General features: G+C 40.5%; 1 protein-coding gene across 5 annotated transcripts in view; it reads right to left on the bottom strand.

Annotated features, from left to right (window-relative positions):
- Window positions 1–25430, bottom strand: part of il1rapl1a (interleukin 1 receptor accessory protein-like 1a) — a 170288-nt gene that overhangs the window by 67655 nt on the left and 77203 nt on the right. For all 5 annotated transcript variants that reach the window (XM_085136489.1, XM_085136490.1, XM_085136488.1 and 2 more), the window contains 2 exons: window positions 22781–22967; window positions 21294–21447 (listed from right to left, as the gene is read on the bottom strand). In XM_085136489.1, the coding sequence (XP_084992615.1) occupies window positions 21294–21447; window positions 22781–22967 (341 nt within the window). The remainder of the gene's footprint in view (window positions 1–21293; window positions 21448–22780; window positions 22968–25430) is intronic.

Here is a 25430-nt window from a genome sequence, read left to right as displayed (position 1 = left end):
TAACTCAATGCCAGTGTTGGGGAGTAATGGAATACATGTACCGCCGTTACGTATTTAAAATACAAAATATGAGTAACTGTATTCCGTTACAGTTACCGTTTAAAAAGGTGGTATTCAGTTTTGTTTGACAGCTATGTTCTGTTGTTGCAGGCAGCAGCGTTACGCTTGCCGTGGTTACAGGGTGACGCGTGCTCTCTCTGCGACTGTTTGTTTCCTGGGTGAGAGAGCGCCTTTTTGTTGTTGTTGTTGTTGTGCTAAGCTAATAGGCAGAATGCTACAGACATAGCCCTAAAGAATGTAGCCTCATGGGCAGTGTAGTCTGTGCTGCAGGGAGAATGGACTGCCATACCCGTTATGTGTCTGTGAGCGCAAGGAGGGAGAAAAAGGAGAGTGGAAAAGTACGAGCTGTCATCGAGCAGAAACGGGAGCTGGAAGCATGTAAATATAATAATAACCACTGCAGCCAAGAAGAGTGCCTGACGAGCCCAGTTGTAAGTAAGCTATTAAGACTCGACTGTACACTGTGTTCGTGTTTTCCTCCAAAACAATAAGTTCCGTTGGAGCAGCCTTTTAACGCCTCTCTCTGTCTCTCGCAAGCAAAGTTGACCCAGACAACAAAGTAAAGCTATTTTTCGGCTACGAGCCCGACACGGAACCCGACGTATTAGCCAGAGGTCCTCACACTACAGCTTCTCCCCAAACCTCGACAGGCTGGGGAGGGGGACAAAGAAATGTCTCTGATCCTATAGTTTGAACTAAGACTTTACAAATTTAAGAAACACAACCTTCAACAATTTGACTTAACAGAAACTGCCACAGAAAACAAAACAAATGAAAGCCTAATTGGACGAAGCAGAAGTAAAAGAATAAAACACGTACGCTCTAGGATGAGTGGCTCATCTAACGCTGAACAAACTCCCTCTCCATGATGTTTGAGTCACTGTGGAGTGGCTGTGCCAGATTCTAATTAGAGCTTCATTAGTTTCATCTGTGTTCACAAGCACAAGATGTGCACATAGATGCACTTTCAATACGGCTGAACATATTAACATGGACACACAGACAAAAGCTGAAAACTCACAGTAGCTTGGCATTTATACAGTAAACACACATACTGTTACACAAACACTCCGACTGGAGAGCGCCGATCATTACCATGACACATCTGATGGTCTAAACTGTTTCTGAGCTATGTTTCACCAGCTGACACAAATAAAAACACCCATATAATACAGTGCAAATCATGTATTTGTTTGCTTCCTCTTATTCCAAAAGCCCAATAAAGGTCCCCTCGCCCAGCCTTCTAAGACATATGGGATCATTAGCCCTCCACCACCCACTCTATTGTTTGTCATGTCTACATCCACAAGGTGATTTTTATGTCTTTCCTTTTCACTCATTCGCTCATCTGTCTGCCACTCACTCAATGTCTCTAACCATCTCCCTCTACATAGATTTATATCTATAGGTTTTAGGCTCCAGCACAATCTTACAACTTTAACAAGTGCTTCATCACTCTTGTCAGAAGTAGTTACAGGAGTCATGACACACACTTCCCTAGACAGGAGGAATTGATGGGAAGCCATTAGACTCTGCTGATCCTAGAGTGAACAGAAAGGCCTACATCACGGCATTCATCTGCTCCTTGACATTGGAAGCATGGCCAGCGGTGACTGTTTAGACAATAATCGAATCCAGCATTTCTTTACAGGCATCGCTTTACATGTTTTTAGTGTTTTGAGCAGTTGTTAAAGGAGCAAATGTTAATGATGAACTTAACAGCTGTGACTGCATCAACATCTGCCCACAGTTTTAATTTACAATCAGAAAATCTGCCAAAAGGCATGCAGACTCTAAAAATTGTTAATGGAGTTCTGTCATTAATGGCATTATTAGGAGATGCATATGGCTGCGTAAACACCAGAATGGATCTATAGCTTTATTGTTGGTAGTGTTACAGTTTTAGCTGTGCGCCTGTTTGTAGTAGTGTTGAAATGTGTTAACAGAGCTCCTGCTGTCCTGCCGGCACTGGTGACCATCTGGACTGAATCCATCACTTCGTTCTGTACTTCCTTTGTGGCCCTGACTCCTAATTTCTCATTATGGCACCGCGGTTGTGAGACCATGAATCGGAGAGGAAACTGTACCAAAAGATTGTGTTTCCAATACATAAAATACTTTATTTTTTTATTGCATATCATTCTTTTCCATTTGAAAAGAGTATACTTTGCAATAAACAAAGTTATAAAACCTAATCTAATGTTTGTTGATATGTAGTATCTTTTATAAGGGAAACTATTTCTCATAAAAGTACAGTATTTATGAAGTAGAGAAAAACACACTGTTACGTTACTTTAAAGAAATATTGTATGAATATTTTTAATAATATCATTTGATGTGTTTTAATAAGACATGTGGCTTTGCGGCAGTTGATGACTGTCTTTATAGTTTCGCCCTTAGAATATTATTGGTACAATGACAGGGAAGGAACATCTGTTGCACGCTGTCATTTTGGCGTGCTATTTGGATGAATTATGACACAGGGTCACTGTTCTTGAACTTCCATTCATAAAAACATCTGAGCAGTCTTCTGCACTCAGTGCTCTACGTAATCTTTCACCATCTGAATCAGGGTTGAATTAGGTCACTTGTGAGGCAACAAGTCTATATGTTATTCCAAAACAAAACATTTGAGCTACAGCTGAAAAATTACAGAACTTTACTGCAGAGCTGTTTAAAAAAGTGGTGTGGTAACCTTAATGAGACTTGGAAAAGGCGTCTTTAATTTAGTCCTCTTTGCAGTCTTCAGTAACCGAACACAAACGAGGCTAAAATGACTGAGGCTGTTCTGTGAACATCACTGAAAATTCCAATTAGAAGGCTAGGATCAAAATTTGTGATATTGAGCCCTACTCCCAGCCTTTGTATCTCTAATGAAATCTCGCAAGCTGTGCTCTTGATCTTTTGCAATTAAAACCAAACTATGTAACATTCTGTTGTGATTTTTTCCCACAAAAACAACATTTTTATTCCAAGAAATAAAAAGGATGCATCATTCATCGTGAGGTTTATTGTTATATTTTCTAAAATTGGCTGGATAAAACAGCATGTAGCAGTGAAAGAAAGCATGGTGTGTGTCATCAGAAGATTTCAGTTATGTTTTATAACCAGTGAGAACACAACTTCATAACAGACACCAGCAAACACACTGTAAATAATGCTGTTAGTTTCCTGACCTTTTGTGGCTTTCCTTATTTTCTGTCATATATAAAATATCACAAAGGTGGACTGTCATATTAAACATCTCCAACAAGTCTTTATGAGCCAAATGATGGATCTAAATGCTTTTCTTTATTTTGTCATAATCTTGTCCTCACAAAAAATAGACTTAAAGTTAGAGGAGCTAAAACACTTGGTTTCAGACAAATGATGAACTAAGGGCCTGCACTAAGGCCTAGTATAAATATATAGGAATTATTTTACACTTCGAATTATGCAAAACTAGTAAAGAGTACACAAATAAATATATGGAGTCAGAAAAAAAAGCATTAAAAGTCCCATTTAAGGTTTTGCCCCACTGAAGAAAGTTAGTACAGTAGGTAGTGTTACAGCTCGCCTCTTAGGCTACATCATAATGCTGGTTTGCATGAGGCATTTTTTTATTTTGTTGCATGCATGACTGATGTTCCTTTCCACGCTCTTTCATAGAACCCAACTGAATTCCACAGTGTGCGATTATCATGCTAAGGCTGCTGTTGTTGCTGTTCATAAAAGGTAAGTCTGAAGGTAAGTAATGGCCAATGCAAATGTCAAACACTACACGCATTCCCAAACGCATGCAAACAACCAAGTGCATACATGCACTACATCAAGAGTCACCCTCCTGTCAGCATTTTTACACTGAATTCAAAGCTAATAAAGGTAGAAGTGCAGATTGAGTGCTTTGACCTCCCTGGAGTTGGTGGAGGTTAAACGGTTGCAAGCTGGAGTCTTTTTCTCTGCTTTTAAAGACCTGACATGTTCCCTGCAGGATGTCTGATGCTCTCTGACCACAAATCAACCATCAATTACAATCCAACAAAAACTCATGCACACACCATTACCAACACCACAGTGCTAAAAATCTGGGACAATATATTTCTGCAAAGCCAGAGGGTAACGTTAGCAGAAGCTTAACAAGGCATACTGTTAAGCAGAAAGTAGAACAAGAGAAAGACAAATATGCGTGCAAATGGGAGTCGTGAGCTTGACATGTGAGCAAAGGAGACTGCAAGCATGTTTGAAGAGCTACTCATCTCTACAGTCCTTCAACAAATGCATTTATTAGCAAGCAAAAGTTCTGGAGACTTAAAACACAAGTGGCAATTGCATTTAGCTGTTTAATTCTATGGCCTCGTATGGCCTTACTTCGAGATTAAAGGACCTTTTTTGTCCACTCAGAATAACTTTAAGTTACAACATAGCTGGAACCAAGGTGCCACCTTATCACTTACAAAGGCAACACTGTTGGCAAATGTCTAAAAAGGAGGACGGTTGGCAGCTTGTTGGCAGGCAGTCACTATAGAGGATAAATGATTCTCTGACATTCAAATACAAAAAAGGAAAAATCTATTGGTGAATGCAACACTTTATACCAACTATATATACATATATACAAAGAGGGAAGGGAAGAGGGAAACACAACCAGTCATTCAGAAGCACATGTGGGGATTTTGAGCTGAACACTTACTGAATATTGTCTTTAATACTGAGGCTTTCAGAACTTTTATCAGTGTTTATTTAGGCATTATTATAGTACATAAATACAGATTTTAAGACCACATTTTTAGGGTTTTTTATCTTACCTCATCGAAAAATATTAAAAGCCAAATTACCCTCCTTTTTTGTATATATAATTCACAAAACTCTTGTGTCAAAGACAACAAATTATTCAGCTTTGATAAAAGGGAATAATCTGGCAGCCACTCCATACAGTGACGTCTCCTAGAGAAGCACAGTCGACATTACATTCCCTAAAAATGAGGCGACACGAGATATCGATAGCTGCATTATTTGCATTTTGAATATGCCCACCTTCAAAGCATAGCAACAGAGGGGAACACTGAGGATTTGACAGTAATGACTAATCATGGACCAGTGATACAAAGCGGGCCTCTTCACAGGGAGCCTTTGATGCAGGTGAATCACATCCTAAACATACTTATTAGCAAGAGTGAGGGAGGAAGGGTGAGGTAGGGAGAGAAAAATTTGTTCCGCACGTTAGCTGGCATGCTTGGGTGCACGAGAACAGAAGGTTGGCATAATGAATTTTGGCGTGCAAGCGGCTGTTAATGAAATAAAGAACCCCACCCCAACAGAGGCGTGAATGTGTGTGTGTGGGTGCCTGAGACTCTATTCATGTTTGTAAAAAGTGAGGGCTGGTGAGAGCTGTGTGAGTTTACTACAGAGGAGAAGATGAAGAGGGAGGTAGAAGAGTGAAGGAGCAAAGTTTATTACTGTACAGAACATAGAGGGGCAGGTTGTTGGACTCGTGTGGGCTGTGTAAAGAAAAAAATCTGCATCAACATTCACGTACAAGTACTGTGGCTCAGGGCCTGCGGCGTGTTGCCTCACAACAAGCTGGTCCTGGGTTCAAAACCCAGGCAGGCCCTCTTTGTGAAGTTTGTGAATGTTCTTGAGGCTACCTATAATAAAACAATCTAGTGCTGAAGCAATATCATGATGTAAGCACTGAAAGTGGATGTGTGCAACAATGTGAAGGCGCTGAAGTTGCAAACACAAACAAGTGATGACAGGTGGATGAAAGGAAGACACTGGCTGATCACATATGGCAGTTTTTATAGCCTGGAAGACCCAGAGGTGAGCTGCTTTAGCTTAGGGCGCTAACATGTCAGTGAATTTCGCTACAATATATGCTAGAATGGCCTTCCAGACAGTGGGAGGATTGTCACCGGGGAGCAAAACTATCATAACGTACCTGGTTTGAAGTGGCTCAGTTTATGAATCAAAGATTTTTGCTGAAACAGCATAAAATATATCCTATTCAAACTGGCCCATTTTCATTCCAGGCCATCAAACACTACGGTTTTGTCAAAGATGTTAGCCACTCTGATATGCACAAGGTTTGCTTAGTAGTACTGAGAGCGGGTCTGTCATTCCCATTTTCTCACACACAGCTTGTAAAGGACCACTTTGCGCCACACTTAAATGCACGAGATAAGCATGATATATTTCAGCATGCAGGGTTCATGTATTCTAACCCAAACCATGATCTTCTTCTCTTTATGCAGTAAAAAGTTAGTGCACACAAGAAATTAGTGAGTGAAAACAAAGTAAAACACAAAGATTCAACAACAGAATATTAATCCCAGTATCCCCAAGCTAGAGACTTGCGCAAGTGTGCAAACTACACCACCCCCGCCCTTCTAACGGGGTGTTATGCTGAATATTGCAGCATAGCTGTTTAAATAGTTAAGATACATTTAGGATATTGTAGTTTTATATTCATGTGGCATATAGCGTGTTCTCAGTAGGCCAGGTGGTGGTGGCTCTGATGTGATTTTGAAACTCTCTGAAGATAGTCTGTCCCCACCCTCTCAACACGGGTTCTCTAATTGAGTGTTAATTTGGTGCTAATTATGTAACATGTTATCCCAGTGAGACGCCCCAGATGCCACGAGACGAAGGCGTGTGGAAGAGTGTGTAGAACTGCAAAGCAAAGCATTTAGGGGGACGCGATATGATGCCGGTTCTGCATCTGCTTCGTGAACATGCTGAAAAAAAGAAAACAAATACACACACTCATACATCCCACATAAGGAAGCATTCAATCAATCCAGTAGTGAAAAGTGTGTTCTTTAAAAAGGCCATCCTCACACGAACTGCAGCTGCTTGTTAAACAAATATTCTTCTCTCTACAAGCGAGTGTTTGAATAAATCATTCCACAAACATTTCCTTGTGAAAATGTGGACCTTTAAACACTTTTTCTTTTCTTTCACTAAAGTAAAGTAATAAACACTGATTCTGGGCTATTTTTTTGAGTGGTCGGGCCCGGGGTTGCGCTTTTCTCCCTCTGTTCTGGTTGCTCTTCAACATACAGTAAATATAACACGATTAGGAAGAAGATCTCTCTGGTCTTTTATTCATCAAAGTTGGAGAGCTTCATGCAACATATACCACTGAATATTCTGCAGGGGCGCCGACGGAGGCTGTTATGATTTAGGAATATGTGTGTAGTGCTTGCTTATTACATGAGAATGTGAAGGTATGCACTTGACTGTGAGCCTGCTGCTTTGATCAAAGGATAATGCTCTCATATTTTAACCAGCTCTGGGGAAAGACCAAAAACATCTATACATTTCTCAGTGCTTATAAAATAGTCTGCCTTACACTCTACTGTCTAAATCTCTACAGACCTAAATCTTTAAGAGAGGTAATTTTAGATCTAGTCAATTTAGTTTATTGTAACCATTCTTTGAACAACATTAACTGTTATATTTACAGGAAACTAATTTAGGAAAAGAAAAATACATGTTTAATAGGGTATTGAATTTTTAATCTATTTTGAGGACTGTTAGTGTAATTGACTCAAACTAAGCTATGTTTTGGTAAATCAATTGAGGTCAACTAGAGATGCACTGTACTTTTTATAACTATTCCCAGTTTCTTATTAATGATTTTCTTGCAGTAAGAACAAGGATTTATCCTCTAGTGGGCTTTTTTTTTTTTTTTTTTTTACAGTCTAATGATGCAGTTACATATGGAACTCGCCCAGATACACTATTACTAAACTCCACTAATGATGCTATGCATCTTAACTCAGTGTTATGGCTTACCACAACTTTGCTATTAGTAACACAAGTATACTCACTGCCCATAAAGCCCCTCTTCCATAAGTACATACTTGGTTCGACTCTGCACGTTTCGTCATGGTTTTCAGGGTTTTCCATTAGTTTAGTTACACCTTGACAAGTTACACCTTAATAGTACTAGGGTGGCTCACTGTTGCCCCCAGAAATGGCTTGGGTTTACAGTAAATTCATTATTATGTTCAAAAAACCAACTTAAGATGCTTTGAGCTCTGTAACACATTATCCTGCTGGAGGCAGTGTACCCATCTCCTGATGGCTAAGGTCATAAAGAGATGGACATGATTAGCAACAATATTGGCTGTCGTGTTTCAGTGATCCTCAGTTGGTACTAGAGGACCCAAAGAGAATATCACCACCTCATTACACCACCAACAACCAGTCTAAAGTATTAATGCAAGGCAGGATGGATCCATGTGTTTGTGCCGTTTACACCACATCCTGATCCTAACTACAGATGGCACGATACCACTTTTTTATGTTCGATACCGATTACATAAATTTGGATATCGGCCAATACCGATATGAATCCGATATAGTGTTTTTTAATCAATAAAACTGTTTTTTTAATATCTTGCTGCATTTTGTAGAAGTTCATACTCAAGTTTAAATAAACAACAACACTAAAGCTATTCTGTTATACCTGTATGTAAAAAAATATACTGCACCCAAAATATTTCATAGTTCAGCAATACTGATCAATCTAATAAACTTAAACCTACTCCATCCTCCCTATTCTGGTATTTTAAAGAGTACTTAGCAGAAATATTAAGCAACCTAACTAATAGTGTTGCAAACTCCAAGAAAATAAAATAGGGAACCACCCCCCACCCTCCACCTCATGGTGCTTAATTGACATAATCAACTTTAATTTGATGCAGCGTGAAAAAAAATGCACAGAAATAAATTCTTTTTCAAGAATAATTAAATAGATTCAACATCTTTCTTCTACAGAATTGCAGACTGCACAGATGGTATCTTCCCAAAGGAAAAAGTACTATAGCTTACTAGGGTATATTAGACTTAACAGTTACTATATACAGTAATGGACTTCTATATATTTTACATAAGATTAAAACTTTGGGTGTAAGATTCAGATAATTATTTATTAAAAAGCTAGACATTTTAAATGAGAATAAGAAAGAAAAGTATGTCTTTGTGCCCCCTTTTCCCTGTTCATGCCCTATCGCCCCCCCTGGCTAAACTTTGCTAGATCCGCCCCTGCACAGTTACCAGCCGTCAGCAGCTAGAAAAGGATCCTGGTGTAGAAAATAATATTAAATAAATTCTAACAACAGCTTATCAAGGTTAAACGTGCTGTTGTTGTTCAGCCGCTGGTTTCCTCTTTCTGGTGCAAAGTGGGCCAAAAATAAAGAAGAGAGACGACTCGCGACAGAAAAGCCGATCAGCTGATCATTAAGCAGTTTCATGATTGAAGTAGCAACGGGAGAGGGAGGGAGAGAGGCAGTAGCTCGACTCGCTCCATATATCGGTTGTTAAGCTTAAAGTGGGAATGCTTTACAAACATTCAGAGATGAACTTACACACTTGCTTTACTTCTCTCTGGGATAACTTCCTCGGAGATGAAATGTTGGTGAGGCTACAAATACACACAGCCGCTCTGTCACATGACACACTGCTCCAACGTGCTACGGTTATGAGCCGAGTTACGCCATGTCGCAAGTTTTGTGAGGTGCTTTTTTGATATTTAATGGATCGGATTACATTTTTTATTTCTCTCCGATATCCGATCCAGTAATTTACGTCAGTATCGGACCGATACCGATCGGTCCATCTCTAATCCTAACATCTAAATGTTGCAGCAAAAATCATGGCTCAAACCAGGCAACATTTTTGCCAATCTTCTATTGTCCAATTTTGGTTAGCCGGTGTGAATTTTAGCCTCAGTTCCCTGTTTTTAGCTGAGAGGAGTGACACAGATGTGGTCTTCTGAAGCATTCCTCTTAAACCCTTGACATGGCATATAGGGATATCCCAGTGCACAAGCAGTTTCTGGAATGCTCAAACAAGCCCATCTGGATCCAACAATCACTTCAACAGGTTACCTTGACGATGTCTGGATATCTAAATGCATTTTGATGCAGCAATGTGACTGGCTGATATTTGCATAAACCACTAGTTAAATGGGAGGACCTAATGAAGTGGCCAGTGAGTGCAAGTCTTTTAAGTCAGAAAAGGTAACTTGCCAAAAAAGGTATGGCTGCAATTAGCTTTGTTAATTTGCTGCGAGTTATTTATCTGCATCAATACAACCAACTGATAATGTGGATTTATTTTCACCAAATATGGAACAGATATCTTTGAGAAAGAAAGAAAGCACATCACCCATTTCCTTTTCAATGCAATAATGGCAGGGGAGATGACTGTAGTTAGTTTAGCACTAACAGAACTCAGCAACCCCTCATTCAGCACTCAGCCTTGTCTGCATTCACTAATAGATTTCCTATTCATGTCTAATTAATAAGGGAAGCCTTTTCCCCCTGAAAGGCTCCCAGAGCTATATTGAGGGGTGGAGAGGTCGCTTGGAATCCATCAGATGTGATGCAGTTAATCAGCATAAAGCCTGCTTCAATGCACTGCTAAACAACGACTGTAGGAATGGACCCAGCCTTCATAATGCACCACACCGGGACACGGAAGTACAGAGATAATTCATAAACAGTATTGTGCACTGTCGAGTTTTTAGAGAAACTGCACTTACTTACTTTCTTTATTATCTGTTTGCAGTTTTTCTAGTCAGAATTTAAAATGACTAGCTGAGGAAAAGCAACATTGTAAGAGGGAGAGAACGCTAAAGGATTTGTGGGAGAGAATATAAAAAATTTAAAATGTGGGGGAAAAGCCCACAAAACCACTCGCATCCTACCTTTCTGAGCAACAACAACGGCAGCAGAGAGAAAATGCACAACTCAGGGAGAGAGGAATAAAGGAGACCAGAGAGCAGGACCATATACAGGACAAGAAAAAATGCTATGATACTCCTCACACCCACATCATTCTGCAGCAAACTGGCAAGTCAGTAATAAAAGCTGACTCAGTCTCCTTCTGCAGTGCACATTTTACTTCATATTTCCACGCATTTGATTAAAAGTACAAAAAAAAATATCTGTTCCTGACACAGTGGGGAGCAGAGATGGTCATAAAGACAACAGATGAGTCAGGGAGGGCACTTCCTATTGATGTTGAGCATCTGACGAGCTAGACAGAAGTGCCAGATTGTAATCTCACTAAGGTCAATCAAAAGCGTTAATCAGCATAATCTCACCTGCACCTACAGCCCACATATCTGCTGGCTACCTGGAGCCTGGCAACATCCTTCAAAGAAAACTGCCATTTGGGTGCTGCTGGCACCTGTTACCATCATATAATCAGTCTCATTGGTACCTGATTCAGAGAAATCAGCTCGTCTTTAGCTGATACAAGCAAGGAGACTTGGACTGTGTGTTCAAGTGGCAATTGGTTTATGCAAGGAACAGGTGGAACAGAAACGCATTCATTTGCAGTTACTGCAGCTGGGCATGTATTCATGAGTGGGAATATGCAGTTCACACGTAGGGATGTGCAGCAGTTACATGGATGCAGTGATGTGCACAAACACGCTGTACTGGTGTACAAAGTATGCACACATACACACACTGTAGATGCTGACACTGGCATCTTGGACAGCCTCTCAAACTGTGTAGCGATGCCAGAAGAGGAGGAGGAGAGAGAGAGCGAGAGAGCAGGAAAAACATCAATGCTGCTGTAAAGACATTATTTCCATTGTGTACCAGGGAAAGTGGTGGCACCATAAAACGGTAATGACAGTTAAGGTGTTTAGTCACGGACTTACTGGAAGGTGCTGAAAAAACCCACACACCCATATTTTGACATACATAACAGTCTTTGAAGCGTCAATCCTTAAAAACCTTATGACCTCATTAGTGGGCATCCATATACCTTCACCTGTCAAGATGGAGTGAATAAAATTGATCTCTTCATTACAATGAAATGTTCAGCTGGGAAACCTTGGGTCATGGCATTCATATGGATGGTACTTTGACACCTACTGCCCACCTAAACATTAGTGTAAACCAAGCAACCTCGATGGGAAAGACAATTTTTAACAGCAGTGCTCACGCCAAGTGGGAAAATGCATCCTACCACCCTTGCAAGGCTTTGATGTGGCCTCCAAACCCCACTGATCCCAATCTGATCGATCATCTGAAAGATGCTCTGGAACGAGCCTGATACACAGAGGCCCAAAGGACTCGATGCCAACATCCCAGCGCCAGACACCCGCAGAGACACAATGATTAGCAATTCCACATCTGATACATACCTCTTTGTGTGTGTGTCTATGGAGACAGAGATGCTTTGATTGGGCACTGTGTGTGTGTCAAAGGTGTATAGGTCAAGGGTGACATAAATCTTATGAAGATCATTAACTCCAGAGAGGGGAAAAAATGTGACGGTAGTTACAAAAGCTACAACAGATTATTTACCCTTGTATTGTTGCTATTTTTTAGTTTGGTTTGTACCATATTGACAAGAAAAACAGTTTCTATCATTTCACTCAAAATAACATTGTTACACTGCCGAACTCTCTGAATAATGGAAAATTTTAACCTTCCAGATTTTTCTTGGAGCAACCTACAAGGTCTTTTGGCACCCTGAAATGTTGCATTATCAGACTTACCTGCAGGCTTGTAAAATCACAGACAGTCTCTCCACTCACTTTTTAACTGTTCTTTGTCCTGCATCTGTATGCAGTTGAGTAGATGTGCATATTAATCACATTAAGTGTTTGAAAATATGCCAACAGATGCTCAAAAACACCTTTCTTATCCCTTTATTACTCACATCAGGGTGTGTCCATGAAGGCGTCCACAGTCACTGCAAAGTTTAGATCAAGTGTCTGGTGATTTCTCTGTTTTGTATTGTCAACGTTCCCTGTGGTTGTTAATGGTCATACTCCCTATCATTTAATTGGACCAAAGCCTTTCTTGAGTTCCTTTTCTTGAGGACAGTGTATAATGAGAGGGTTATTCACAGTCCTCTAACTGACCTTCAGCCATTACATACTCTGTCATAAGAACTGTGCTGCAGCTCTTCTTGCATATAAAAGAACTGTGAGCACTTTCCTTTTTTCTCACAAGGAAAGGAAAGGAAAGGAACATGTCTGCAAACTAAAAGGTTTGCGACGTCAAAAGTCACAACATCATCAAATCAAAATACTGTAGCCTACATAGCAATGAAATGTCATTAGAATTAAAATAAAAAAAACCAACCAAAAAAACAAAACAAAAAAAAAAACAACACCAATCTAAGTACAACATTATACTATAAGCAAGATGCTAACTGACAAAACTTCCCTGCTAGTTGTTCAAATTAAACCTCACACTGAGGCCATTTGCACTGCTACAGCTACTGCTGGGTTTAAAAATGAAACTACAGGAGCTCCAACCTTGCTGCAAGGTATGAAATTGTACAATAACTCACATGTAGACTTCAAAATTGAGAAAGGAGCACGCTATCTCAGTGTTCAGTTCCAAAGGACATTGTCTTTCATAGCAGGGTAGGACACAACATGGAAGAAAAATTATAGCTTTGGAGTGACTGTGCGAACATGCACATTGTAAGGTACAAAAAGAGAGAGAGAAAGTGTCAGAGAGCGAGAGAAAGCCTAGATCTGTCTTCTCGAGAAAGGGATTAAACAAACAAACGTGATTTACATCCGGAGGAGAGTACGTGACAGCAGAGCTTTGTTTTTCTATTCCCCAGCAGTTCACGTACAATGCCGGGATTAGCAGCAGCCTTGTAAGGACGGCAATTTCAGTCTTGAGAAGTACATTTCAAAATAGAGCCAGCTGCGGTAACATTTCTATAGATTTCTGAAGAGTTTCATGCATTTTAAGAACCAAAAGTCCTTCTTTCTCATCCTTGATGAACAATAGGTGGTTCTGGATGATATTGAAATGTTTGTGCTCTGCCTTTCACCAAAAAGATTTTGTGGTTTAAGTGAACTACCCAACAGGCTACCCAAATTGCATGAAATGCAAATCATGAAATGTTCTGATAAAAAGCACAAAAAGGCCAAATACACTTTATAAGTACTTCTCATCCAACTCCTAACAAGAGTTTGATGACAAGATTGTTACCACTTATATATGTGACTACCTGTAACTATCTGTGGGATAGCCAGGCCATCGCTTGACCCTGTAAGAGTAGAAGCCATTATCCTCAATAATGATGATCATTATCATTAGACTTGTCATTAATTTGTAGGGCAAACTGCTACACAAAAGACATTTAATGTTCTGTGTTGTTTGATGACTTCTTAAAGGTGACAGCAAGTCCTTCACCTCAGACATCTGACAAATTGATAAACTGCAGACAAGTTGTACAAAAACACAGTTTGTGATCAGTTCAAGCTCAACCTCAAAGTCAGCTGACCATTGAAGAAGCTCAAGAACTGGAGGACTTGATAGAATTTTGTTGTTGTAGTCAACAACTCAGATAGAAAGGATCATAGTTTGGACTTTATCTGATATGATTGTCTGTCTGTCTGTCTGTCTGTCTGTCTGTTAGATAGATAGATAGATAGATAGATAGATAGATAGATAGATAGATAGATAGATAGATAGATAGATAGATAGATAGATAGATAGATAGATAGATAGATAGATAGATAGATAGATAGATAGATAGATAGATCAAATATCAAATATCATCTATCTATCTATCTATCATAGTCTGAAGTACTCATGTTATTGGGAGGCTGTGCTATATAAGTTCAGTGTCATCATATTGCTATGATAAGTGATATCAGTGTTATGAACATTATCACCGGCTGAATGACTTATCCCTATCATAGAGGACACTTTCAGTGAAAGGAGACCATTTCACTGGACTCAAAAATATAACAGTAACAAGTCTTTTTAGACGTACTTCGTCAGCCACTACACAACACTGTTCAATTATTGACCCAGACTTCAAAAGGCTTCAAAAGACAGAATAATAATTTTAATTTCACTCATGCTCTTGTACCTACCCTATAGGCCTAGATAATGTTAATAACCACAGACAGAGGGTGTGTATGTGGGTAGTGTGTGGTAGGTCAGGCAAGATTAATTGTGTAGTATGTAAATTTCATTCGTCACATGCAGACTGATGTCGATTTTAATTGAATTAAAACAATGTGAACTCTGGCCTGCTCAGACTCTAAGAGGACAGCTGGTGAATAGTGATGAAGTGAGTTGGAGAGACAGGAGGAGGAGAGGGCGGGGAGGTGGGGGGTGAGGTAGATATGGCAAGGGGTACAGATTAGTTAATGATGAGAGTGATAGTTGACCCTAAACTAATGAGCCATTTTCTTCCGTCCTATACAGTGCTATTGTTTCACCAGTAACTGAGCTGCTTTGTAAATTTATAGGCTCTGAAAAGCATGCGGATTTATCTGTATCAGCAGGTTGTGACAGATAGTAGGTTGCATTGCACATCTCACATTGAAAGCAATTTTATATTGGGTGTGCCATCCTCTCATGGGTGTGATTGATGTAAGTGTGTGTGTACACAAGTGCACTGGTGTGTAAGTGAAGTTGGGAAAAGTCAACTGCTGGCGTAACACTTATCTCAGGTGTGATTTTATCATCTCGTCTCCAAGGACATGTACAGTAACCGAGGCTGGGAGTTGATCATGGCAGGCCAGCACACGACAGGCGTTACAACGTATTCACGCAAGCACATAGACTCGGAGATGGAGAAGGTTTCAGCTGAGGCTAAACCCATCTCTTTTTCTCACCCCACACCTCTTATCTCTCACCACTCATTCCTCATATTCCCACTCTATGGGATAATATCATAGCTAATCGCTGCCTCTCCATCCATCTATCCTCCTTCGGCCTGATAGATGAGGACAGAAAACAGATGGAGGAGGTGTGGATACCACACTCCTCTTTCACGTCTCTGCTGACTGCTTCTGCCTCTGTTTTTTTCCCCTTGCTGCATCCACGGAGGCTACATCCAGCCGACAAAGTAAAAGTCAAGTCATTGCCTTGATAAATAAATACATAAATACATCACACAGTCATGCTGACACATGTGCATGTCGCCAGTTACATTTTATAAGGCTGTGAAGTGCACGTGCTTCTGAAGGTGACCCTGTGGTGGAAGAATGGTAAGAAACCTTTTACTGCAATGAGACAATGTCCCAGCTCACCTCTCCCCACATCAGCTCCTCATTACACACACAAATACACTCGGTTTCTGTAAACTCTGATGGAGGAATCTTAGGTGTAACACTGCCTGCTGAGTGTATAAAAATCAGACACAATGCCTATACAGCGAGGACACAAACAGTCACATATTTTATCCTCACAAATAAACATATTCATTCACTATACATAAATTGAGTTTTCCAAGCATCGCCCCTCTTGTGCTGTGGACATTCTATAAGCGGTAATGTAAGGTAGACGATTCCTCTCCTCCCCTCGATTTCCTCTTGCCCTGTGCACCTCCAATTCACTGTGCCAAATGGTACATTTACATTGGCCATAACCTCAATCACCATGCTTGCAGGCTATGCTGAATGTGCAGGCAGACATTTCTACAGTGAAGGGATGCAGACAGTGGTATAATGGGAGCAATAGATAGAAACCCACGCCCGAGGCATCCATCAAACCAAACGACTCCATTACAGTAAGTCCGACAGAGGCAAACGGTAATGTGCACTGTGATAAACACTAGGATAATAGTCTGTTTATAGTCCTGGACACACTGTTTCTGCTGGGAAACACTGGCTAGGAATACAGATAAGATACACGAGCACCAACCTCTATCTTTTTCACTCTGTTCTATCGCTTCTCTCTCTCCCTCGTTTTGCTGTTATCAGTCACTTTCGCTCCCTTGTTCTCTTTATCCTTTTCCGCTCTCCCTGTATAATATTTTCCTTCCTGCAGAACACAGAGCAGGCTGCATACATCAGCTGAACCGAGCTTTATCTGGTGTTTTACTGTTGTAGCATTACCATCACAGTACTGGAATGAGGCCTAAGAGAGCCATAAAAATTTAACAGAAACGATTCAGACGTAGAATGAAACATCACACACAAAATTCCCACAAGTATGTATGTTTAACGTTAAAAAGACAAACTCACAGGCACGCACAGATAAAGCGGCCCGCGCTCGTATCGGTTCATATCATAGGTGGGTTGCAGTTTCGAGACTGCTCCGTGTGTCTGTGAAAGTGGGAAGGGGTAAACACAGTTGTAGACAAATCTGACCACACTCAGCATTCCCCAGAGGAACCGCGGAATGGCCAACCTGCTGCTGCTATGAATCAATTATAACAGTACACAAAAAGGCACTCTCTTTTAAAGATGGGATGTGGAGGTGAAGGCCCATGGGGGGCGAGGAAAAGGAAAATCTTTCCATCTGTTGATAATGGTGCATTTGTTCTCAGTGCACTCGGTTGCTGCACGGGCTGTACCTCCCTGCGATAAGAAAATTTCAATGCACCGTGACATAAACATAAAATGAGGCGAGGGGCAGTTGTTTGTTTTACATTTCGATTAACCCGAAGACCATCAGAGCTTGATTAAGGGGCTCCTGGATCAGCCTGATCTGTGAGGGCCTGTGTTTATGCTCATAGTTAACCTCTATTACAAGACTTACTTTATTCCAGATAGCAGCTCCTCTACTGCTTCTAATGGAAGTCATTACATAGTGGAGTAGGGTCAGAACACACACACACACGCGCGCACACACACACACACACACACACACACACACACACACAGTGAGTCTGCAGTGAGGCAGGGTCACAGCAAAGGCCAGTATCTATTGCGCTATATTTAAGATCAGTTAAACTTAATGACCTCCTTCGTCCTCTTGGCCTATCAAATAGACTACAACATTAGCCCTTGGACGTAGTTTGGCCTTTTATGTTTGCTGTCCAGGCAATGTCGGTTTTAACAGGATGTGATAAAATGTGGATAATCGCACACCCACTTGAGGGGATGATGGTGTAGGTTTATTAAAGGAAATGAGCCCATGGTGAGAGGGAGCTAATCTGATTCTAACAGGAGACTACGGCTTTAAAAGAGGAGGTATCCCACTAAGGCTAAATCAAGTGGTACTACAGTGTTTAGAGTATCCCCCTATTTTTTTTCTTTTACAACAGAAAAAGCAGAGTAGAGAATTCAGAAGAGAACGCAGTCATTTACATTACTGCATTTCCCTGTCAAAAGAATCTTGCTAAACTGTTGATAGTTTTCTGCTGCATTTATGCTGAAAAGCATAAATTCATCCCCATCAGGTTGGATGGAAATCGTGTCCCGAGTGTAAACTTTCTAACTCTGTTTTCATGACAAATGATAGCACTTTATGTTCTGATGAATATGATTAAGTGTAAAATAGGTTCAGAGTGAGAAAATAAATATTCATTGTTATCCTCTTGCACTCACTGGCTCATTATTGTTCACTGTTACTTTACCCTGAAAGCTTGCTCTTCCCAGTGATTTACCATTTCTGTTGTACGGGCTCTCATACCTCACTCTGCATGGAGGCAACATGTTGAATTCACATATGAAAAGATAAGGGAAAGTAAATATGTATTTCACATGACTGTTGTTTCTTCTTTTTCTTTCTGCCTCTGTCCAAATCTCACCCTCTCCCTCTTTCTGTTGTCTCTTTTGTTGATTTATAATGCAGTAAAGGTATTATGACATCATCATTACAGAACATTAAGGTCAACCTGACAACACACATAGATACCGCTAAAGTACTTAGAGTGCACAGCCAGCATGGGATTCACTCATGAAACCTACACATTTTATAGCATTAAACACACCAACAGTATTATTAGACCATATACTCACTGGGCAGTTTATTAGGTACACCTTTCTAGTACTGGGGTTGACACCCTTTTGTATTTGGAAATGCGTTAATTCTTTGTGGCATAGACTAAACAAGGTGCTGGAAACTTTTCTCAGATATTTAGGTCCATATTAACATAGCAGCATCAAACAGTTGCTGCAGATTTGACCACATCTGTGGCGTGAATCTGAACTCTTGGACATGGTGCAGTACCCTACTAGAAGGACCTTTCAGATGATGGGTGGCTGTGGTCATAAAGGGATGGATGTGATCAGCAACAACACTCAAGTAGGTTGTGGTGTCCAAACAATGCTCTGCTGGTACTAATGTGCCCAAAGTGTGGCAAGAAAATATCCCCCACACCATTACACCACTACCAGCAGCCTGAACAAGGCACGACAGATCCAGGCTTTCATGTTGTTTACGCCAGAGTCTGACCCTACCATCTCAATGTTGCAGCAGTAATCAACACTCATTTTTCCAGTCTTATACTGTAGTGCATCTGGAAAGTATTCACAGCGCTTCACTTGTCCCACATTTTTTACCACAAAATTTTATACTCAGTCCCCCATTATGACAAAATGAAACAGGTTTGCTTGAAATTCTGGCAAATTTGTTAATTGTACAGAAGTATTCATAGGCTTTGCTCAGCACCTTTGGCAGCAATTACAGCCTCAAGCCTTTTTGAGTATGATGCTACAAGCTTGGCACACTTTTTTTTTTACCTGTTTCTCCCATTCTTCTACAAAGAAGAATGGGAGAAAGCCCCATCAGGTTGGATGGAAAGCGTTGGTGCACAATCATTTTTAGTGCACTGAGTTGCTGCCATGTGATTGGATAATTAGAGATTTTTTCTAAATGAGCAGTTGAACAGGTATGCTAAGGTGTGCACTATGAATTCAAAACAACTTAAAACAAAATCTATCAAAAACAAACAAAAACAACAAAAAGTAAATTTAGCCAAGGTGAATTGTTGTGGTACCAAAAGATGAAGAGATTTAATTCACCTTTCACTAAAAAAAATGCAGAAACAACAAAGTTTCTTTTAGGGCACACTGGCAAGGTAAAGTCCTCAGAGTTTGCTATTACATTTTCTCCAAAAAGTTGATTAAATAAATAAATAGTTCTCCGCATGCCAGAATACCTTGAACTTGCTTTTGGATTGCTCCAAAATTATTTAAATGCATTCAATTTATTATCTAAATGCTTAGCGAACCTGCAAATTCTGCTCATATCAACTGTAGATACCACAATATCTAGGGAGGGAAAAAAGTTACTTTCAACACTGGTGATGTGCCTTGGAGCTATGGAACAAAAACCCAAACTGGTTAACAAACTACATGACCCACAACTGAGGGGTACTCACGTACTAGAGTAATGAGTCAACCAAGCTGGGAAGGCTCTCCCAGCGATAGTAATGGCAATAATGCCAAATCTAATGTGTCTGCCTGTTGAACCCTGCCGTGGATAAACTGATAGCCCATCAGTCACAACCACAGCCACTCTCAAAACCACACCTCCAGGATCACTTTTAATCTTATCCAACAGCACACTCTGCTCAGGTTAAGACATGTAGCTTTCTCTCTCTCTTCCAGACAGCAGTCTGTGCACTTCAAATGCATAAATGCCTTCATATTACATACCAACAATGGCCAATTACTCAAAGAAGTGCTGTGTTGTGTTCACAAATATTCAGTGTGGGGAAAAAACCAAACATGCCCATGAAAAATCTATGCGGAAACCTTTAATAATGAAATCATATTAAATATTTGCATTTATCATACCACTATCCTAAACATCATCAAAAAGATGCGCTGAATAATTTCTTGTAATTGCTACATCACAACTGAAAACAAAGAATCCACTCAATATAGCAGTGTTAGTACACAATATACTGTAGCAGTCAGTATCAGACAGATCAGTATTCTTTAGGCGGGAACATTGAGTATAAAAGGACAAGGGAAAAACTAGATTCACCCTCAATCCTCATCAGAGCAGTTAACCTGGCAGAACACACAAGCCAGAGGATCCAATTCCCAGGTTTCAACAGATGAATGCGTTTATTTGTCACACGCTCACCTTGCAGCTGTGCAAGGTAAAGAGAAAAAAAAAGGAGAGAGAGATGGATAGAAACAAAGAGTAAGTGCACTGTAAATCTACTGACCTTGGTCCTGGCTCTTTAGCTCTCTGTGTGAACGAGTTTAGCCTATAGCCTTAAATATTTCAACACTGCTTAGCTGACTGGAAAGTGCTGAGTTAGAAGGAGGGATAGATGCCAGGCCACAGCATTCAACCTCCCTCCAACAATTAACACAACAGCAGGACATCATTGCCATACCCTGTGGTATTTGTGTGTGTGTGTGTGTTTGTATGAGAGTGTGTGCGTGGCTACGTGTGCATCTTTGTTACAATCCTCTCCTTTTATTCAACTGTCTACTATAATTACTACTCTGCTCATTCTTAAAACATGTGCTACTATGTGGAGAATTTTTATAAATGGCGCCTCTACACGCAGAAAACACATCTTCAGTTTTCCTGAGAACTTACCAGTTACTGTGAGTTCAGTCGTCCTTCTAACCACAAAACCACCAAACTGGACTTCGCAGGTGTAATTCCCAATGTCATCTTCTGTTACCTCTTGGATAGACAGAATGTCTCTCTTCTGGATGATGCTTGCACGCCACTGCTTCGGATGGCACTCCTGTGTACCAAAGAACAGGCAGATCAGAACTGTAAAAATCTATATCCTGATATATCATGTGAGGTGTCAGATGTCACATAAGTGACAAGTGTAAAGACGCTGTGGACTTTGTGTGGCCAGAGATGCAAGGGAAAGCAAGGCCTTGAGAAGTTTAACACCTGCAGAATTTTTTTTACAAATATACATCCATGAGATTTCAAACACTTTAACAATGCTGAGTGTAAAAAAAAGTGAATAAAGTGGTAAAAACACATAGCTCGCCACTCTGATATAATAATTTTATAGGCTAAAATGATAAAGCTAAGCTATTGTCCTACTTATCTGATCAAGATTTATTGCACTGAACGGAATATTCTCCATTCAATATTCTACAAAGGCCACAGAGAGACAGAGAATTTTATTTACACTACTCTCTGCTGACAAAATAAGTGTGTTTGTGCTACATCCGTGCGAATGCGAGTATACATGAGCAGGCAAAGTGAGTGACTTCATGACATGATACTTTCTTCAGCTCCTTGGTGCTCAGCCAGGGACAGCGGTGGCTCGGTGGATTCTATTCTACCATTGCTCTCGGCAACCTTCGAATTCAATCACGGAGGCTCCGCAGTGGTCCAAATAACTCCGGGTTCCAGCACTCCCAGTCATTACCAAGATCGTAATTGAATTCTGGAAAAACCTAGAGGTCAAGCCCGGCCAGCTAATCTACCGCTGATCTGCCTGTGATTAGTCTGGCATGAGCCTTTCTCCGGGATGCACTCCATTGTCCGCAGGCCATGCCTGACCTAGGAAAGGCAAGAACCCAGGTGATGGAGGCGGAGGTGCATGCTGAATAAAGATCAGGGACCAGGAGCATTTGGAGGGTATCCACTCTTTCCACAGGGCACAGAGTGACATTGCACAATTTTCTTCTCATAGAGGTTTTGTGTTCATTATAAAAGCCATCTCTGTGGCTGCCCTCTGCTCCCTCCTCACTCTCTTTCGATGACTCTCAAAATGGTGTGGCACATTGCGAATGTAGCTTAAGGATTTCATTGTCATAATTTGCCTTTATACATAATCTGCCTAAGTAATCTGGAAACACAATTCCATTAAGGCTTTAAACACAAACAGACGAGAAATTAGATGAAAACAAACCAATGAAGCACTGAAGAATATTTCTCGGTTGTATAATCACAAAGACAGACGCCCCCTTCCTTCTGACAAATAAGAGGATTCAGGAAACAAAAATATCACTGAGCCTCCAGGCAAGGATAAAATAATGATGCAAAGATCATATGGCAGAAGAAACATAATCACATATTAACAAGCACGCTCAGTCGAACAGCAAGCACACCTTGGACCAGGTGATGTCTGGTTCTTTGCCAGGTTCAACATAGTCATCTATGTCAGGACAGAGGATGTCTTTACTCTTGCTGAGCTCAGCCTTCTCCATTCGTCTCATTTTAGAGTTGTAGCACAGGTTTGTGTCATTTTCCGCCACAGTCAGAGACATGGAAACCTTCATGCAGTATGTAGAGTTTCTGTTGACACAGAAGAACAATGCAAGGAGTTAACAAATGAGTTTGATTATAATAACGCTCTTATTTAGTCTTCTTTTATTGTCAGCTCAATAAAAACATCTGCAAAGAATAAGAAAGAAAAAGGAAACTTTTTATATGATTTTTCTGTTTCACAAACCAAAAAGCGAACCATGTTTTTTTTCCTTTGATACCTTTTCAGTTATTATTCTTTTCCTTTTTACCCCCCTCTGCCTCGCTCGCCCTCTTTTTGTGTTTGTAGTGCTAGCAATAATGGAAAACCAGTGGAAAACATTCATGACTACATTCTGAAATTTTTTTAGGGGGGGGGGAGCTGAAATTGTCTGAAAAATCGAGAAATGCAAAAATGGTCTCACAACAGGACAGTGAAAGATTCATGGCCTCTCGAGGACTCAACCCTCCCCCTTTTTCTCAGCAACCACCTGAGTTACGACCCGAGCTTTGATATTCGAGAAAGAAAGATGACTCTGTCTTTAAATTAATGTTATGAAAACGATCATCAAAGCCACATTCATTACAGTCCCTATCACCACTGACACATAGCTAAGAACTGACTGTAACAAAGTGTTCCCTGGTAAGCCTATGATACATGGCCGAAAATCTGTGGACACCCTTGCCACTGTAATAGTTTCTACTATTTTTGGAGGTCTCTCCACAAGATTTTGGACCTCAATCGCAGGAATTTTCTGGCATTTAGCTTCAGTGCTCCAGTTTCTTTCAGACTTTAGCAGGGCTGTGAGGTTGTAAAAAGTTGAAAAAAAATATGTTTCTAGTTTGAAAGCACTTTGCAGAGATACTTACATAAAATCATCTCTAAAAAGATATATCTGTTTGTGAATATGCAGAGTCTTTGAAAGGGATAAGACTGATAATCGTATCCCTTAATCCTGTCCCTGAAGCTTTGTAGCTTGGTGCAGTTGCTTGTAGTCTGAGTACTACATTGCGAGTACTTTATAAACAGAGGATTAAAGAGAAAGAGAAAAAGGGGGAAATCATTTGATGAAATGCAATTTCCAAAATTGTCTATCATTTATATACAGTTTAAGACAGTGATGCACTCCTCAATGTATCTGGGGAAGGAGGAGGGAGTATGGTGACGGTTGTGGATGGGTCTGTGCCTGAAAAAATGAAATACACTTTTCCACATAAGTTCCAAACAATGTTGGGAAAATCAAACTGGGATATTTCTGCAGGTGCTTTTCTCACCTGTAGAACACAACAGGAAGTAGCCTGGGTCAGACAAACTATCATTACTGACCTTCTTATCTGGGCAGAGTGTGAAAGAGGCATAGCACATGATGTCCACTTGCTCTGTGTGAATTCACCACACAATTACCTGAGCTACTCTCATACGGGCGCAAGTACTAGGAAGCTGGTAAAAGACTCCTAAATGTCCAATCCAACTGATTTAGACATTTAGGTTCTATAGCTAATGGAAAGTTAAAGGCTACGTGCGTGTACCAAAAGGGCTGCAGCTTCAGTTAATGTGGAACAGCAAGCCAGGAGAGGTGCTTGTGGTCAAGAAAAAGTGTGCGAGTGAGTGAGTGAACCGGTAAACACATCCACAGTTTGTTAGGAACTTCCGATGACATAAAGAATGCCATTGCAGTAATTGAGTCTGGGGGTAACGAAGGCATGGATCCACGTGTCTGTGAGACTAGCGTGATCCAAACCATTACAAATGGCCTCACCCCAAAAGACCACATTCTTTTTAATGTGTGTCTGTCTGGGATAGCTCTCACTTGGTCAGTCACCTTGTTGGAAGGCTGGTTGTACAGGCCATATGGGCTTTCATTTCATTACATTACATTTATGGCTGGCCAGATGCTCCCATTCACTGTAAATGACGGAGTTTCATATGATCTATTCAGGTTATGGAAGCAATAAGGGAGTCCCCTCTCTCATATAAACACCTCTGACCTCCTGGGGCCATAAAACACAGACGCAGACATGCACGTGTGCACCCACGCATCCATGTATGCTTAAAAGACATGTGTGGCTATGTGCTGCTATGGAAGGCTAGCAACAGATAGTACTAAGAGGGACAAAATGAGAATACACTGTAGCTACTTGGAATCAGAGAAAAAAAAAAACCCTGCATATTTCTCCTACATAAAAATGACCAAAAGGGCATCTAGAAGACGCTGTAGGAAGCTCAAGCAAGATGCAAGATAGCCCCACAGAGCTATGCCCTCTTGGTGCAGAAAACTAACATTATTGACTCAATACCTCCTATCTGTAGGGAACAGAGTGGGAAGATGTGTTGCTCGAGGCTTACAGAGTACACGTGAACAATACGCTGTATTTGTCTACTGTACAAATACAACTATGCAAACATACACTCAATGGCACAAACACGGGCATGTACATCACATTTGCATGTAAGCAAATTTATACATATATAAAGTCAAGCCAGAACCTGTATCAACCATCGAAGTGCCCAAG

This window comes from Neolamprologus multifasciatus, chromosome 16, assembly GCF_963576455.1.
Source record: "Neolamprologus multifasciatus chromosome 16, fNeoMul1.2, whole genome shotgun sequence".
In the NCBI taxonomy this organism is placed as follows: domain Eukaryota; kingdom Metazoa; phylum Chordata; class Actinopteri; order Cichliformes; family Cichlidae; genus Neolamprologus; species Neolamprologus multifasciatus.
This window is presented reverse-complemented; position numbering and strand designations above follow the sequence as displayed.